Source organism: Nicotiana attenuata, chromosome 7 (assembly GCF_001879085.1).
Source record: "Nicotiana attenuata strain UT chromosome 7, NIATTr2, whole genome shotgun sequence".
NCBI classification, from domain to species: Eukaryota; Viridiplantae; Streptophyta; class Magnoliopsida; order Solanales; family Solanaceae; genus Nicotiana; species Nicotiana attenuata.
This window is the reverse complement of record NC_031995.1, coordinates 16,439,829-16,458,423: the sequence shown is the minus strand read 5'-3', so window position 1 is coordinate 16,458,423 and position 18,595 is coordinate 16,439,829. Positions and strand designations below refer to the sequence as shown.

At 34.6% G+C, this 18,595-nt stretch overlaps 2 protein-coding genes across 2 annotated transcripts; one reads left to right on the top strand and one right to left on the bottom strand.

The window, feature by feature from the left end:
- Nucleotides 1,604–3,147, top strand: LOC109230416 (protein TOO MANY MOUTHS-like). The gene has a single exon (XM_019395928.1). It carries the CDS (start codon nt 1,717–1,719, stop codon nt 3,088–3,090), a length of 1,374 nt encoding a protein of 457 aa, XP_019251473.1. The 5' UTR covers nt 1,604–1,716; the 3' UTR covers nt 3,091–3,147.
- Nucleotides 8,597–15,990, bottom strand: LOC109228760 (ubiquinone biosynthesis O-methyltransferase, mitochondrial). Its single transcript, XM_019393961.1, has 9 exons — nt 15,679–15,990; nt 15,502–15,591; nt 14,101–14,179; nt 13,883–13,960; nt 12,154–12,202; nt 10,758–10,807; nt 9,847–9,996; nt 9,102–9,182; nt 8,597–9,001 (listed from the first exon to the last, which is right to left on the bottom strand). The coding sequence occupies exons 1-9, from the start codon at nt 15,942–15,944 to the stop codon at nt 8,876–8,878; spliced, it is 969 nt and encodes a 322-aa protein (XP_019249506.1). The 5' UTR covers nt 15,945–15,990; the 3' UTR covers nt 8,597–8,875.

The following is an 18,595-nucleotide window of genomic DNA, read 5'->3' as shown; positions in this document are numbered from 1 at the left end:
GGTAGGACCGAGGCCAGACAAGCTCTCTGATTTTCTGCCGCGGTCAGTTCCGTGGTCGCGGTTTCGACCGCATTTTTCACCCTGTTCCTTTTGGAATTTAGAAAAACGTAAAACATGAAAGTTGTAACCCTTTGAGTTAGCTTTCCAACCATATATTGTGGAGTCCAAATGGAGTTCTGAGAAAAAAGTTATGTCTATTTTACTAGACAGTGCGCAACATGCCTCCTCGAGTCTTCGTTCGTACTTAATTATCAAATTTGACCCCCGAATACGATCCCGGCTTAATTCCTTGGGCTTTTACTCAGACTTCAAAGTAGGGGTGTGCATTCGAATCGTTTTATCGATAAATCGAATCGATTATTTGTTATCGAAATCGAAATCGAAAAAATCGAAACCTTATTGAAACGATAACGATAAGCATATGTACAAATCGATAATCGATAAGTAATTATCGATAAGGGTCAAAATCGAATCGATAAATCGAATGCAAACTCCTAGACTGTAGACACTTGTTAAATGAGTAATTACCTATTTGTGTAGATTAATATAACATACAGAATGTATATATACTACGCTACTATTTTGAAAGCGGCTATACAATATTATTTTTCCTAATCTATACCCTTTCCTTTACCCTAAGTCCCTTACCCTATTATTTCCTCTACCACATTTAAGGAATGATCATATTTAAAGATCAAGGGAATGAAGTTCAAATTAATAGAAAACAGAATTAGCAGTGATGATGCGTTTTGTTTTTTTTTATACCGTTGGAGTGTTGGTGGCATACATTTGATCCCTTACTTTAGTTTTATTGCATGTGCTTGTTGACACAATTTTTATATTATAAATGGCGTTCGTCTTATTTTAGCTTCTTTTTGTCCATATTAGTTAGGCGCGTTTATAGCGATATACTTTCCGTGGAATCCCGTAAATTTTCTTATTGGTGTAATCGATAACCGAATCGATAAGCCCCCAAAATCGATAAATCGAAATCGAAAAAATCGAAACCTTATTGAAACGATAACGATAAGCATATGTACAAATCGATAATCGATAAGTAATTATTGATAAGGGTCAAAATCGAATCGATAAATCGAATGCACACCCTTACTTCAAAGCTCCAAATCACTTGAATTCATTCCATAACATCTATATAGCTCGAAATCACTCCTACAAGGCATAAAACACACCGTTAGTGCAAAACAATAGCGATTAAAGCGCAAACTCAACTAAAGTGCAGTAAATTAGAGTGTAATAAGCGACTAGAATATGTAATTATAGCCTATCATCACTGCTTTTTTGCATAATGAAGTTGCAAAGCCATTAGTAAAAAATTAAGCTACCTAAAATTGTGTAATTTCCTACATTTTGATATGTTTTCTATGTGGTCCAATTTAAACAAACCTAGTAAAATGAAAACGTATTCTCTGTTATTGTCCATCCACTCTCTCTATCTTTGTCTCCCCTCACTAGGTTTTTCAGAGTTTTCTGACCCTACCTAGGATTCAATTTCTCACTGAGTATTATGTCCCCCACCCATCATTCAATCACATTGCACTCAGTTCACAACCCCACCAAATTCTCCACCCTATCCCCTGGCCAAAGAAACCAAACCCCAAAACCCCATACATACAGAGTCTTTTTCAAAATGATTCTGTTCTTAATAAACCAGATATAACTCCTACAACTGATCAGATTTTCACAGACCTCAACACAATGTACTGTTCATTTTCATTTTCTTTTCCTCTGCTTCTACTGCTCATCATGTCCATCTTATTTCTTTCTACTCCTTCTGCCTCCACCAATCAACAGTCAACAAACATGGATCCTCATGAGCTAGAAACTCTTTTCAAGATTATGGAAACTGTTTCCTCTGATCAAAACTGGAGAATTTTACATCCATATCCTTGTAAACCAGGTTCATCTTGGCTTGGTATTGAGTGCAAAAATGGTGTTGATAATAAATCCCATGTTACTAGGCTTGATTTTGGCACACGTCCTAACCCAACATGCAAGCCTACAGCCACATTCCCTAATCTTATTTTCCAACTCCCAAATCTAGAATCTGTTTTCTTCATACAGTGCTTCACACACAGTAGGACAAGAATATCTGTTTCAAGAAACAGACTTCTCAGCACTTCACTTCAGCAGCTGAGTCTAAGATCAAACCCTTCACTCATTGGCTCTATCCCTTCTCAACTCTCTTCACTAAAGTCACTTCAAGTTCTCACACTGTCACAGAACAGTTTAATTGGACAAATTCCAGTACAAATCTTCAGTATGAGCTTTCTTGTACATCTTGATTTGACCTATAACAAGCTTACAGGCAACGTTCCAGACCAAATTGGCAATCTCCAAAATCTTGTAGGCCTTGATTTAAGTTATAATAAGTTCATAGGGCCAATCCCTGACACAATTGGCCAACTTGGTATGCTCCAAAAACTGGACTTAAGCTCCAATGCAATTACTGGAAGTATTCCAGAGAGCATTGAGAACTTGCCTTCCTTGAGTTTCATGGCTTTAAGTAACAACAAATTAAGTGGGAAGTTTCCTAAAGGATTATCAAAGCTTCAGAGTTTGCAATATTTTCTTATGGATGACAATCCAATGTTCATACCATTACCAGTAGAATTTGGTCAGTTGAAGAAACTTCAAGAATTAAGACTTGCTGGCTCTGGTTATTCAGGCACAATACCATCTAGTTATTCACAGCTCTTGAATTTAACCACCTTGTCATTACAGAATAACAAATTGAGGGGGGAAATCCCAGTTGGATTTTCCAGTCTCTCACATATATATCACTTGAATTTGAGCAGGAATTTTCTGGGAGGTGTGGTTCCTTTTAATTCTAGTTTCTTGAAAAGGTTAGGCAGGAATTTGGACCTTAGTGGTAATCCTGGGTTATGTTTGAGTCCATCTGAAGCAGATGCAGTTTTCATTGGTGTTGGAGTCTGTGGGAGAAACAACACAAATAATTCCATAACCATGCCATTTAAGAAATCTGAAGCTCCATCTGGACATAACATATCATTCTTTCTTGTGGCTGCTTTAGGTATTGTTGCATTTCATTATCTATTTTCACTAGTGTAGGCTTGTTGTATAATTTTTTATTCTTTCAAGTAAAAGTTGCCACCCAAAATTTCTTATCATGATTGGTCCTTATAATATGTGTGATGATTGATGATCATTGCCATTAAAACACCAATCCAGCAGTCAATGAAGTGGGTGAAAATCATGAGAGATTAAGGTTCAAATTCTAGCAGAGACGAAATGCGCTAGGTGGTTTCTTTTCATCTATCTAAGCTCCGGCGGGCAGATTACAAAATTACCTAGTACTGGTAGTGACAAGATTAGCATATATTACGTGAAATAATTGAGGTAAGCGCAAGCTGACTCATATACTATTATTATAGCAGAAGATGATCACTACCAATGCTTGATTCCAAGTTTTGATTTTATACAAGATAAAACTAGCATGTTGCAATTGGTTATTAATCAGCATTGTTGATTGAAGGTATATATAGTTTAAGGCACTAAGCAATAAGGAATATAATTTGTTTGGGCTCTTCTATTATCCCAGTTCTGGCTTGTAAAATGTGGTGACCTATAGCTAGGTGTGAGGAGTACAATATTGCACAGACAAAGTGAGTCATGTATAGGTAGTAGCTCTGTTAAGATGTGATGTGTAATTGCCCCCACTTGTCCTTCTAATTGCTTTATATCTGACCCTGAAAACAATTTAGGGTCAGATATATTTCAAATTGACAAAACTGGTTTGATCTTTTTTGTTATAAAAACTTTACTCAAATCAAAACTAGTATTTCTGAAAAGAACATAATACCTACCTTTTCTTTTTCTGTATATAGAGAACAAGAAAGAGCAATATATAGTCCATTCTTTTTCCTATTGGAGTGAGTGTAATGTTCACTCTATCACTTGTACGTATACAAGCTAGTGTACAACAATACTATAGTCATGTTATAGCTTTCCCAAGCCTTGGAACAGTTTTACTATATCGTTGGAAAAGGATACTTTAATTCTTGATAGGTTAAATACAGCAAAAAACTGGAGGGAGCGAAATACAGGTCGCAAAGCTTTTGTGGGAAATCTCATTTACTTTGTTGGCAAAAGAATACCTATTGGCTGCTATAAATACAAAGCACTAACTATTACTCACCATTTGGTCCTCACATAGACACATTATTATTATAGGAAGAAAACTCACACCCTCACGTGGGAAAACCAATCCTTGAACAATGCATTTAAACCATTGGAGCGAAGAAATATGGAGTCACAACGACTTTGTGACGACAAATTTTTATACTTAGATTGTGAATTTAAACTTATAAAGGTTTTAACCTCGTGAGAATTTCTGAGATTTGAAACTCCAACAAATTTTTAAACTCCAGTATGGTGGAGTTGTATCGTGTTTTATTTTGGAGTATTGTTACAAATAGCCGCCCATATTTAGTAGAAATGGCGTGGGGTAGCCACTGTTTAAGCTGGTATTTACTTTTTATCCAGTATTTTTAATGCTTAGCAATAGTAGCCACTAGTCTATTAAAATTAATATGAAAAGACTGTACCCTTTCTTCTATCTCTTTTCTCTCTGATCCTACGTATACAAATATTGGAGGATAGACTGCTTGTTGTTCTTCCTCTTTTGGTACCATTGATGAGGAATGGAAAACTTGTTTGCTATCAAAGTTGTTTGTAGGGTTTGCACTAGTTGCTAGTATCTTCTTCTTCAATTTAGTATTCCAGTGATTTTTCACATCATTATCTGTTCTTCCTGGTAGCTTAGATGCTATAACAAACCATCTGCAAATTCAAAAAATAAAAATAAAAATACTTGGGGTCACTCTTAAATACTCAAAATGTTATTAAAATGGGAAAGTTAAAGGAAAAAAATCAGGTTTTAAAAGAGCAAGAATTAGCCTGCTTCCAAGTTGAGTGTAGAGAGAGTAGATAATGTTGTCTTCCTCTTGTGTAAAATTTCCAAGTTTAATATCCGGTCTCAAATAATTCAACCATCTTAACCAGCAACTCTTACCACAACGCTTTAGGCCTGTGTTAGTTAATTTGCACACAGATAAGTTAGTCTTTAGTGTTGAACAAAGGCTATATACATAATATATAATATAGTGTGTAAATTCAAAAGTTAAGGACATGGTCCTGAACCTAGAGTTTCAAGTTCAAAAGTTAAGGAAATGTAGTCTTGAAGTCCTAAAGTTAAGTTCAATAGTTAAGGACACAAGTTCAAAAGTTAAGGACATGCAGTCCTTAACTTACAGTTACAAGTTCTAAAGTTAAGGACAAGCAGTCCTTAACTTACAGTTACAAGTTCAAAAGTTAAGGACAGACAGTCCTTAACTTACAGTTACAAGTTCAAAAGTTAAGGACAATAGGTCCTTAACTTTGATTTCCAAGTTCAAAAGTTAAGGACATGCAGTCCTTAACTTACAGTTACACGTTCAAAAGTTAAGGACATGCGCATGTCCTTAACTTACAGTTACAAGTTCAAAAGTTAAGGACAATAGGTCCTTAACTTTGACTTACAAGTTCAAAAGTTAAGGACGCTTGGTCTTGAAGTTTGAGTTCCAAGTTCAAAAGTTAAGGACATGTAGCCTTAAAGTCCTGAACTTAGAGTTCCAAGTTCAAAAGTTAAGGACATGTAGTCCTGAAGTTAAGTACAAAAGTTAATGATATGAGCAAAAGGGTATTTTCGTCCGGGCAGTTAAAGTTTATTAAAGCAGTGGCTAAAGACTAAAGACATTTTAAACGATGGATTAAAAGTAAATACATGTGTTATTAGTGGCCAACCGTGCACTTCCCCCCATATTTATTGTTTATTTTTTTTTTAGCTATATACACAGTTTATACATTGCTTATACACAATTATACATATTTAATATATAAATTATGCATATATTATACCTCCGTAGGCTATTTTAGTTTAAGCGGTTGGGTGGACGGCTATTTGGGTTAATTCTTCAACCTTTTTCTCGTCAAAAGAATGGCTAAATGTGTAATAGTTTTTGAAATAGTGGCTAAAGCTTGATAAGCGGCCCAAAAGTGACTATTTATTAATGGGATTTTTACCTAGCTATACTATAATAGAAACCTATTTACTATTTATTTAGGTTCCTTATTAATCACTTTATATACCTATATTTACTAGTTTTATACAAAACCAAAAAAAGGAGAAAATGAAAAATACCTTAAATATTGGGTATCCGTTACACATAATCCCCTACATTTAAGATACTCTTCCTTTTTTCAAGGAAAACTATATCTGTCTTTGTACTTACCCAAGATCATCACCTCTCTTTGTACTTGACCAAAATCATCACCATAAGAAATCCACTGAACTCCAAAATCATCACCTCTCTTTGTACCTACCCACAGTAAGAAACCCATTGATACTCATGATCTTTCTAACCCAAAAATCTCGCTTGCTCACTCCTCTTCCACTGTTATCCTCCCAAAATTGCAGATTCTTTCCTCTTCCAAAGCTGTTGATATACGATTTCTCTCTTTAGTCATCCAAAATCTCTTTCTTATTTATACAATATAGAAGAAATTCGAAGATTTGCTCTACAATCAAGTTATGGGTAAGCTTCACTCTACATTAAAGTTGGTTTTAGGTTAAATTTCATAATGAAACTCGAGGAAGATGAAGTTTCGGAATTGTATTACGATTGTATGATAAAGGTATCATAATTGTATTGAGTTGTATTTGATACATCAATACCTAAGACAATTCTGATACAATACTAATATTATTAAAATACAATATCGAATTATAGTTTAAGTTTAGAGTTGGTTCTAGGTGGATGTTTTAAATTGAAACTGGAAAAAGATGAAGATCAAAGTTGTATCATAATTTAGAATTGTATCACAATTTGTACCTAAAACAATACACGATACAATACTAATACAAGTATAATACGATATTGTATCAGTTTAAGTTTAGAGTCGGTTTTAAGTTGTATCATAATTGTATCAGAATTGTGTAAGAATTCTTTCAGGATTGTATCAAATTTGTATTGGAATTTATGAGCAGTTGTGAGATCGTGACGAATTTCACAGTTGGTATCACAAATATATGATAATTATATATTAATTTATTAGTATTGTATTAGGTATTATTTTTGTATAGTAATGTACCATCTACAAGTTATATACAATTGTGATACGAGTATGATACAATTACATTTTACGTATTGATGTATCTGATACAATTTAAATATAATTATGATACATTTATCGTACAATTCCTGAATATTTCTTCATTTTGAGTGTTGTCCGGTCTCCTAGCAAAAGAACGATGCAATTGATGATTTAATTAACCCTTCTGATGTTAACTTGATGGAGATGGCTGCATATCCATGGCAACCTATACTACACCATGTCGCCCTAGAGAGAGAGGAGAGAGGAGAGAGCGTGGGGTTTTGACTAATTGTAGGTAATGTGGGTGAGAGGAATTTTGAGATTGAGCATCGTGTTTTCAGGGAATGGGGGAAGAGAATGGAATGTATCAAAGTAGAGAAAGAAAGAAAATAGTGTAACTGAATAGCGTATTTAGTGGCTTAGGGGTAGGAGGTAACCAAAATTAGATATTTTGCTATAAACATTAAAAGGTATCTATAGAATATAATTTTTTAAAATGGTATTTATTTAAAATAAATAAGGTGTTAACCTTTGCTATAGGAGGTAAAAATTCCTAAATTATATGAAGATAATATTATCAGAGTGTACATCATACCTCCTTATGAGTAAATAAGAATTCTCCTCGAAGACTATTCCTTCAATACTGTTTTCTAGTCTGAGAGGTAACCAAATTGCAAAAAACAAAAAACGTGTTTATCTCCAATTGAAACAAGTTAGAATTACATTATATAACCCACGTGTTATATGTTCCTCGACAACGTGTTATAGTCAAGCAATAACTCTTAGTACTGTAATTCAACGATGGGTATTGAGGAGTCGAGAGTTGGCCAAATTCAGTTTATTTTATGGTCATCAAAAACACACGAGGTGTATGTCTCCCGAAGACAAAAGTCTCTCTCACATCTGCTTCATGGTGTTAAACGACGAGATCCATTTTAAGACATTGCATTTGAATATTAAGTTTTTTTTTGTCTTTGTATACCTAAAAATCGTCTTAAACTTCCCTAACATTCACCACAAATCAGAAATCGGAGGAAAGTACGATGCAATCAAATATTACCACGAAATTCACAACGAGGTTCTGTCTTAAAGCTTCTCGTGATTCTATACCAATGTCTGAACCCCACCAATTCTCGTCACAGGACTTACATGGATCTTGTACTTGATTCTCAACCTGCTACGGGAGGTCAAGCTATGACCCCATTAGCTATTGAGACAAGGCTTCTTGTCTTCTGATTGCAGTTGCATCCCTGACCGACTTTACATATTCTTGATAGACGAATATCCCCTTACCCTACTAGCTCCATTAATAAGATAAATAAGATGAAAGGAACAATCTGTGTCGAAACATGTCTGGAGTGCACTCCCTTTTTCCAGGCTCACGGTACTGTATTATACAAGAAAAGATTTCTTCAAAAAATAGTAAAAGAAGTGGCCAGACTTTAGTCTCCTTATACTATTCCAGTTTTGAAATTTGCCTATAACTTGATGTATTTCCCAATACCATGATTTTTGCTAGTAATTCAGAATATTCAAAAAGAAAAATTACATAGCTCAAACCCTCCAAGGGAAACAAAAAAAGAGAGAACAGATGGTTGGGCATTGCGTTCACCATCCAACAAAGTGGAAAAAAGAGATTACATACAATTACAGGATGGCTTAAGAGATAAGAACAGAATAAAATCGACAACTTTATTGCAACTTAATCTAGACTTTCATCGCTATTCGCTGGTTTTGTTCCCAAAGCAATATAATTAACACTGATGTCATCAGATAAAAACCAACAACCTGTCAAAGGGTTGTATACAAATCCAGCCATCTCTTGCACCTAACAAAAGCACAAGATTACCATTCCGAGTGGCGCAAAAACACAGAAATGGGGTTGACAATGATTTAGCTGAAAACAGAAAGGCGGGTAGTCCACTTACAGTTATAGAAGCACGTTGAAGAATAAGGACTAGTTCTTCTGGGGTTACAAAGCTTGACCATTGATGTGTCCCTTTAGGAAGCTGCAAAGTCCATTTAGAACTATTCATGTTTAGTTAAGCTGACAGCAATATGATCAATGTACAACCATTATGTTCTTGGAATGGTAAAATCAATCTAAACTCTTCCTCTCCTCCAACTCTATGAAAGCAAATGCAAGAAGGCGACAAACAAACACAGACATGGGAAGCAGGGCTGATACTCGAGGAACACCAACTTTCCGTATTTCCTTGCTACAGATAATTAGCAAAAAATTTCCGTTTAACATGGCAACTCTTATGCACAGAACGATAGTATATATCAGCAAGATGAATCCTAGCAAATTCAATAGCAGAACGTAATTGGCATACCTTGAAGCATAATCATCTTTAAATCCAGGACATAACACGGTAAACAGAATGTTTCCATTTACACGTATGATAAAGCAAGAACATTAACGTGATCCGCATAAATTGAAAGTTCAATTTAAGCTAAAAGAAGAAATACATAGAGAACTATCCACAAACACCTTTCCTTTAACTGGCTCCATAGTTTTAAAGTGCACCAGCAAATCTCCATACACAAATATCATATATGCATAGCTATGGAACATTTTGGGATCATTTAATTTTGCAAGAAATCAATCCATCCGAGTAGACATAAACCAACAATGACCAGAATTTAGTAGGAATTACTAAATATATGTACCCAATGTAGGAGATACTCTGCTGCAACAATCGTTGTTGCATATGCTCTCATTGAACGATTAATTGTGGATATAACAGTAGCGCCGCCAGGGATGGTCAATGCTGATAGTGACTGGCAGAATCCAGCAGGATCTGCTACATGCTCAATCACCTATGCAATGACGAAAATAAGATTCACATATTAGTAGAGATCAGATCAAAGTTGGGAACAGAACAGGGGAGGTTTTGACCCGAATGTTGCATTTTCACTTCAGCATTCAGACTTCCTAGCTCATGTTCATTATGTCCATCGCTTTGTAACATGTCATTTACATTCAACCATTTCAGAGGTTACTTATACATTGTTTATCAGCTTAATTAAAAATCAAAATAATCAAACCCAAATATAAAAATGCAGAATAAAAGATAATGCAAATGGACTTTTAAAAAGAAAAAAAGGAGTTGAAATCACCTTAAACTAGGCCCAAATATTCTCTTCCCACACCCACTTCCCTCACCCACAAAAAAAAAAAAAAAAGATTTTAACTTCCATTATTCGTTTCATATGTTCATGTGTGATGTGTATACAAATGTTTATATCCAACCTGTTTGATCGCCATCAACTTCATCTTATTTAATTATAATACAAGTATCAAATTACATACATCCATCTGCATCAGTAAATGTACAGTCTGACTCCAACGGCCTCCAATTATCAGACGAGAGAAAGTGCATCAAAGTTAAAAAAAGAGTAAATCTGCTCAAAAGACCAAGGACTTTACTCAATGTACTGCGCAAAGTCCAAATAGATAGTGAAAGCTTGCGAAGCAAAAGATACAAATGATGTAAGTACAGCTTACTAGAACTGTTGGATTGCAATTAAGAAGTTAAAATAACTTAGAACAGAGTCAGGTATTACTTACTAAATCATACCTCTAAAGAAATTACAGCATCAAATTGTCTCTGTTCTTCAACCAGGTTTTCTGTTGATATATATAACATTCAATAGTGTCATTTTTCGAAGAATAATCTTGAGATGCAGAATAAACACAGAATTTTAAAATAAGGTTACCAAAATCTTTTTTCCTGCAGTTTCAAGACATATGACATCAGCCAAGGTTGTTATACAACATAATTAAAAACTAGCAACATACACAAGCATCAAATCATTAATGTGTTTGTGTCTTTGTGGCATAAGAGTAATTGCCATATAACTATTAGTCTAAAACAATTAGCTTGATTCATAATCTCTCAAACATTTTAAGTAGCTGCTCTGAGATTAGGCACAGGCGCCATGGCAAAGTCAATTTCTTTTTCTACTATAAAATTTCTTCAGGAAAGCAAACATAACGACAAAGAAAAACATTTTTAGAATTTAAAGCGGAGACAAAAACAAGTAACAAACAACTAAGATCACCCCAAAAAAAATATTGCATACCTTTTTTCTTTCACGAGGAATCTCACGCTCCAATAATTTTGCAAGTTCAAATACCATTATCGAATATGCAATCTGTTTTTAATTCAAGTCTTTCTGAAGCTTGATGATTTTAGTTATATCTTTTTTAATTAATAAGTGTTTTTTATTATATTACACTGAAGAAAGCATTCATGGAGAAAAATAGATAAAGTGGAGTAGTGGACAGAACTTAATATAGTAGACCAAGTAGATGACATTTCAATTGAGTTTCTCTTCTCTGCATTCATCTGCTGGAAGGTGAAATTCACAGTGAGGACATAACCAACCACGCAAGTCAAGGAATGCAGCGATTAGGGTTTTAACTCTTATGTTGGTTATCATGAAGCTACAAATAATTAGCACACTATCTCGACCAATTACCGACCTCCATAATCTCCATAAGGAAGAAAGAGGTTAACCAATTATGATCCGAGGATCCAACACATAATGAGCACTTTCTTTTGTGGTTCACACAGTTAAATGGGGATAATTTCATACTATTGCAGCTCAAATCAGAACCACACAAAATTTGCAAAAGGCAATGACATACAACAGTTTTGATCAGAATCCACTTCAATTATATAGGAATGAAAGTGAGTGATGCCAAAATTCATTTCAAATTGCTAGGTTGAGCAGACAAAAGCAGTGCTTGATCATTGACATGGTTTCATAATGATAGCTGATGTAATGCAGACTACTTCTCCAATTCTCAATTAAAGAAGGCACCAACAAATTCCGGCACCTAAACCTGCTCATAGATCTGTTCCTTTTTAAATGGTGTCCGATCACTGTATATTGTAATAGAAAATTAACATGCACATAGAAGTTAGCAATATTTGAACTTAAGTATCATCAAACAAGACAGACATGTACCAGCGGTTGTGCACCGATATTCAATTGAAGACGCTTTTGGATCCAAATCCTGAAAGAAATATTGAAGTCCATAAGTATCCACTACATAGCATGATACGGGTTTGACTGTCATATTTGTATAGGTATGACATGGGGACACACGAAGATAATAGTCGGAACTGACACCAATTAAACACTATATCATGTATTATATGTCATTCTCTACATAGCAGAATCAACAAAAAAGATACTGGAAGAAGCATAAGAATATATAACTTCAAAAATAATACAATATCAATTTTTTATTCTTAAAAATAATGCAAAATCAATTTTAACAGAATTTAACACCAGAACATGAATTCTAGACACACACCCATAAAACTATGATAGAATTTAAGATAGGATTTACAGCTTAATAAACAGCAAAAATAATGCTGAATCTATATGTGTTAATCTAGCTTAGAACTCCTTCAAATGGAAGTTAATCAGTTTTATAAAGTGGTTTCGATTACTTCATCACGGATATGATTTCAGAGAATACGCCCTGTGTTTTTAATTTCTTAAACTACTGTTTGGTACATAAAGACCCGAAGTTGTCACAGAAAAGTGTTGTCGCGGGCTCAAGAGTTGTGCTTTGGTCTCTTGGAAGGACAAGCACATCTAGATATGGGGATATGCTGTGCAGAAAATATAACGTAAAATAAGGAACTCATTTTTTTTTCACATACCAAAAGTTAGTACCCTACATATATTTTATCCAATACCTACATATATTTTATCCAATACGATTACGACATAATTACATGGACTAAAGTTCAGTAACTGAGCACCTTAAATGCAATCTTTTGAAAATATTTTTCTGGTATATATCAATCATGGGAACAGCTAGAGTGCAACTTCGATTTGCGAACATCCCAGAACATCACAGCATATATGACTGCACGAAAACAAAGATCTAAAGGATAATCTGGCTTGTTCCCATTTTATGCAAAAAGGAAGAGACTCGTAGAATGGAAGAGATAAACAGAGCTTTGCAAATTTTGGTTAAAACATGACAAGATCTATACATCTTAATCAGAGCATCTTGTGCCAAATTTACTAAATGCGTAAGTTGCCAATCCCTGGACTTTGTTATGTGTCTACTTTATCTGCTTGCCAAACTTATGATACTATTTCTATGCCAGCAGCATGAAGCACTGGTCCGAATGAATATTGCTCCACCTCCCTCAATAATGCCTAAGATTTAAACATTTCTTTATTTTCAGATCACCTAAAAGGGCAGAAGAAAGATTTCGTTTCTTCAACAGTTATATTGCTTCATCTCTACTGGACCTTTAAGTAGGATTAAAAACCTAGACAGAAGAAACATCAGATAACCAAATGTTCTATATTGGAACTTTTCTTGCATTTTCTGTCAACATTGGGTACTTCTGATTCAGTAGACATTCTAGTGATAAGCTCAAAACCATTCTAAATGTTAAAATCCTAGTACCTCTTTCTTCCCGATCTCTTTGACCATCAAGCGAACTATAATTTTGACGGGAGCAAAACTGTAATTGTCCCTCAAGGTAAGGTCGTAAGGATGTCTACAGAAAACTCAAAATCAATAAAAAGACTCGTAAAATTTTAAATGTCATGCTCGTGATATTTCATGCGTGAAAGAACTTTAAAGAAACTGTACATTAACCAGACAAGACTTAAAACAGCAGTTTAATAGTGCACAATGGGTACATCTAAGAGTAAAACATACCGCATGAAGGCGAGCAATCTTAATATTTTTGTCCACAGCGTCAACTCCCATGACAGTAGCTCCCATTCGAGCCAAAGGCTGAATTAAGAGGGAAAATGAGATGTGCCAAGCCATACGTTTCAAATAGGCAAATAACTATATTCACAGGAGAAAAGTAATCTGCCATATGCAAATGTAAAAGTGAACTTAATCGAGTACTAAGCTTAAAGAATGTATACCTCAGTTAAAATTCCCCCTCCACAACCAACATCGACAAACTTTAATCCTTCAAAAGGTCTAGTGCAATTTGGATCCTTTCTGATACAACAAAAACAGATTTAGCTTCCAGGGATACAACAAGAGTAAAAACTGCATGTAGAGCAGTGTCAAGATGTACATAATAAACTGCATGAATAAGAACGCACCATCTCAAACCAGAGTAATTCACTCAGTTTGAGCCACACCTTGTATTGGTGTTATGTGCATTTTAATAGTATTAAATTATAATATTAAAGTGCATTAACTTTTGTGATGTTAGTGGCTATAAATTGGCAAGAAAGTGGTCATTATCTTTGGTTTAACTCATATAACCACTAATACCATGACCTATCACTAATTACCCACTAAAGCTTAAATCTGTAACCACCAACCCATGTTCTAAAATTTTACTATCCCACTACCTTGTTATTTATTTTATGGAAGAAGTTCTACACCTATAAATAATGGTGTTTCTTTCTTGTGTTTGGGTATGAGAAAAGTATTGTAGCGTACATGAAATAGTGAGGTTGGTGTAGTGAAAAAGAGAGTTGAGAGAAGGTGTTCATTTTTTGTGGGGCTTTCCCACTCAATAACTTTGTCCGGAGTTTGTTCAATTCATACGACACTGTCAGGCAGTTGTATCTTGAAGGGGACAAGTCAAGAGTGTTACTGCTGTACCGATGAAGATTCTATCGCAATGGGCTTGAATCTTCTTAAAAAGACCGAGATATCCATGCCTAAGCTGGAGAATGTTTATTTATTTTTCTTCATCTTATTTTTTCATATGCAATTCCTTGTATTTTCACCAACACATTGTTAGGACGTTGATACACTAAATACAATAGCTTCTTTATAAAGACATGCACTTCTGAGAGTTTTCAAGTAGAGACAAAGGTAGCGATAATTTGATTTTCTGTTTTTTATTTTTAAGTGCAAATTTTGTAGTAACTTTTTCTAGAAAGTATAACGGAAAATAGGAACTAATTTGCTGATTACCCTATCTGACAAGGGAGGGTTTTTGCAAATAAGGGAGGTTAGTATACTAGCGAACTCTAAAACCAGCTCAGCATGATTTTTTTAACATAAGCCTGAAAAGAAGGCTACTAATATAGTACTCCCTCCGTTCCAATTTACGTGAACCTGTTTGACTGGGCACGGAGTTTAAGAAAAAATGAAAGACTTATTTGTTGTCCTAAACAAGTCCAAATGGGGCCCAGAGTATTTGTGTGGTTATAAAAGCTTAGCTTCTCATTAAGGTATAAGGTAGAGTTATAAGTTTAAGCTAAATTGTTACCAAATTTAGAAAGGGTTCATTCTTTCCGGAACGAACAAAAAAGGAAATAGCTTCACATAAACTGGAACACAGATAGTATAATAATTACCTGAAATGGCGACAAAGAGAGGACCTAATGAAAGCAAGTCTCGTAGGGTTCATCATATGTAATGGCTTAAACGGTCCTTCTGCATCCCACCTGATTATAAACTCAAATTCAGTACCAAAAACAACTATGCCTCAATTAAAAGAACAAATTGCGGAACCTTTGAACTTTATATAATACCAGGTCTCGGAAATGGCGGAGAATTTAGCAAGTTCAAATTCATTGAGAGAACTTGTAGAGGTGGTGGAGGGATTAGGGGATGGAGGTGGTGGAGGATTTATAGGAGTTGGCTGAGAAACTTCCGAATAAGATCGCCATTTTACTTGATTATGTAACGACTGGAAGTTGGAATTGGGGTCTCTGAGTATATTATTGAAACGAGTATTGCTGAGTTGAGAGACTCTGCATAGGGATCTCAGTCGGTTATGAACGAGTTTCGAAGCCATGGCTGACGAGCTCGAAAATATGGTGTAACGTGTTGCTAATAGGACAACAGCTTTGTCATAGTAACACTTTTGTGTTATACACAGTTAGGTGACCCCGTCATCATTGGGCCTGATTCCTGATTGGGTCTTTGGCCCAAACTTGTTTTCTTGGGCTGTAAGAAATTAATAAGAAATTTTTACCTCCTATAGTAAAGGTTAACACCTTATTTATTTTAAAAAATTATATTCTATATATACCTTTTAATGTTTATAGCAAAATATCTAATTTTGGTTACCTCCTACCCCTAAGCCACTAAATACGCTATTCAATTACACTATTTTCTTTCTCTCTCTACTTTGATACATGCCATTCTCTTTCCTCATTCCCTGAAAACATGATGCTCAATCTCAAAATTCCTCTCACCCACATCACCTACAATTAGTCAAAAAACCCACACTCTCTCCTCTCTCCTCTCTCTCTAGGGCGACATGCTGTAGTATAGGTTGCCATGGATACGCAGCCCTCTCCATCAAGTTAACATCAGAAGGGTTAAGGTTGAATCTCAAGAGCCTTTGTTTGGATCTCGTTTCCGAATCAGGTAACGGCGTATCCTCGTAGATGATGAGATGCCGATTGCCGGAGTTCGGACTGCCATCTTCAGGTTGCTTGCTCTGCGCCCTTCGCTTCAATGGTGGTGTTCTCAGCATCACGATTCCTTCCTTTTTCCATTCACGGGCTCAGCGCGATCCTAGGGTTTTGAATACACTACCTGAATCGCCTGTATATCTCTGATTGATGATGTATTTAGTGCTTTTCAAATGAAGCTAAGAGGAGTATTTCAAAAACTGAGGCGCCAATTGGTAATTTATTGGATCGTATTCGGGGACCCATTGGGGCTGAGCAACTTGGTTTTCTATTAATATATTTCAATGTATCACATTGTATTTTCATGTATTTCATTGTATTCATTGTCTATTTTTTCATTGTAATTCAACGTATCTCACTGTATTCTATGTATTTCATTGTATTCACTGTCTTTTTTTCATTGTATTTCAATTTATCCCGCTGTATTCTATGTATTTCATTGTATTCACTGTCTCGCTATATGCCATGAATGTATTCATATGTTTTTTTTTTAATTAATATAATTTATGTACTCAGATGTATTATATAATTTCTCTGAAGATTGCTGTGTTTTTGGGGTATTTTTCGGTTGAGAATCTTTTTTATAACTGGAAATACAAAATTTGTGTGTTGTAATTGAGTTTGTTGAGTTATATTAGGAGTCTATTATGTTAATTGATTCACTTTCCATTTAAAAATAGTGTAATCCCCTGTTTCACGCCTTGAATACAATCGAATACAGTCGAATACAATAATTTGTCCAGATGTAATCCCATGTTTCATGCCATGAATACACTCGAATACAACAACTGATTAGCTGGACTTCCCTGATTCACACCTATTTTTGCTATTGTATTCATGAATACAGTAGCTTAAATACATATAATACATCTTATAACAACAGAAAATGTATCTACAATCCGTAATATAGCAAATGGTATCTATATATAGCTAATTACCACTAAAAGATAGTGCTTTATGAAAATTTCACAATTAATAAAGGGACTTTTACGGGAGAAGTGCACGGTTGGCCACTATTTAAGGATGTCTTTACTCTTTATTCACGGTTTAGGATGTATTTACTTTTTAGCCAGTGCTTAATAATCTTTTACCTGCCCGGACGAAAATACCCCTGTGTTAGACATGGGTGCTGTGTAAATATTAAGGACATGGTGTCCTTAACTTCATGAATGTTGTGTAAATATTAAGGACTACTTGTCCTTAGTTTTTGAACTTGTAACTCTAAGTTTAGGACTACATATTTCACGCTTGGAATTTAATTTTGTGCTTTGGAAGGAAAAATGTAGGCTAATTAATTAGGGAGTCTTGAATGTTTGGTGTGGCCAAAGTTGGGTCACACCACCCTTTCTTAAAATGAGCTAATATTTGAAGTACTTGATATGTCGCGTATGATAACTGATGACATGTTGGAAAATTCTTTTGAAGTAAACAAATGAAATATCCTCAAATGAAGGCAAAAACAAACTAATTAGTAATTAACACCGCCAGTATTTTAATTTGCAAGAGAAGATTATCTAATTGCCATTATTATATTTCTAACTAATACTCAAGATTCCTGATATATTAGCTATCACGTGTAATGATATTCCTATACCTAACAACCACGGATCGGAGTTAGTGGCGCCTTAACAAAGTAGATGGCCTAAAGCATTTTTTCGTGAAGAGGTCTTAATTTTTTTCTTTGAACTTTCATACATATTTTTATTTAAAGTCTATTTTTATAGTTTCTTGATATGCAAAGTAGTTAAGTAATAATTTTTTCATAGTTAATTTCTTCAAGTAATTTTTTTAATTGATAATATAGCTAATCATTCACATGGCTAAATAGTTCTCTGTTTATTTTTTTTTATTTATAAAAATCATGTAATTTTTACCTTAAAATATTAAGTATATGAAAAAATTAAGGAATTTTTACCTCATATAGTAAAGGTTAACACCTTATTTATTTTAAATAAATACGATTTTAAAAAATTTTATTCTATAGATACCTTTTAATGTTTATGTCATGACCCCAGTTCGCCTTCCT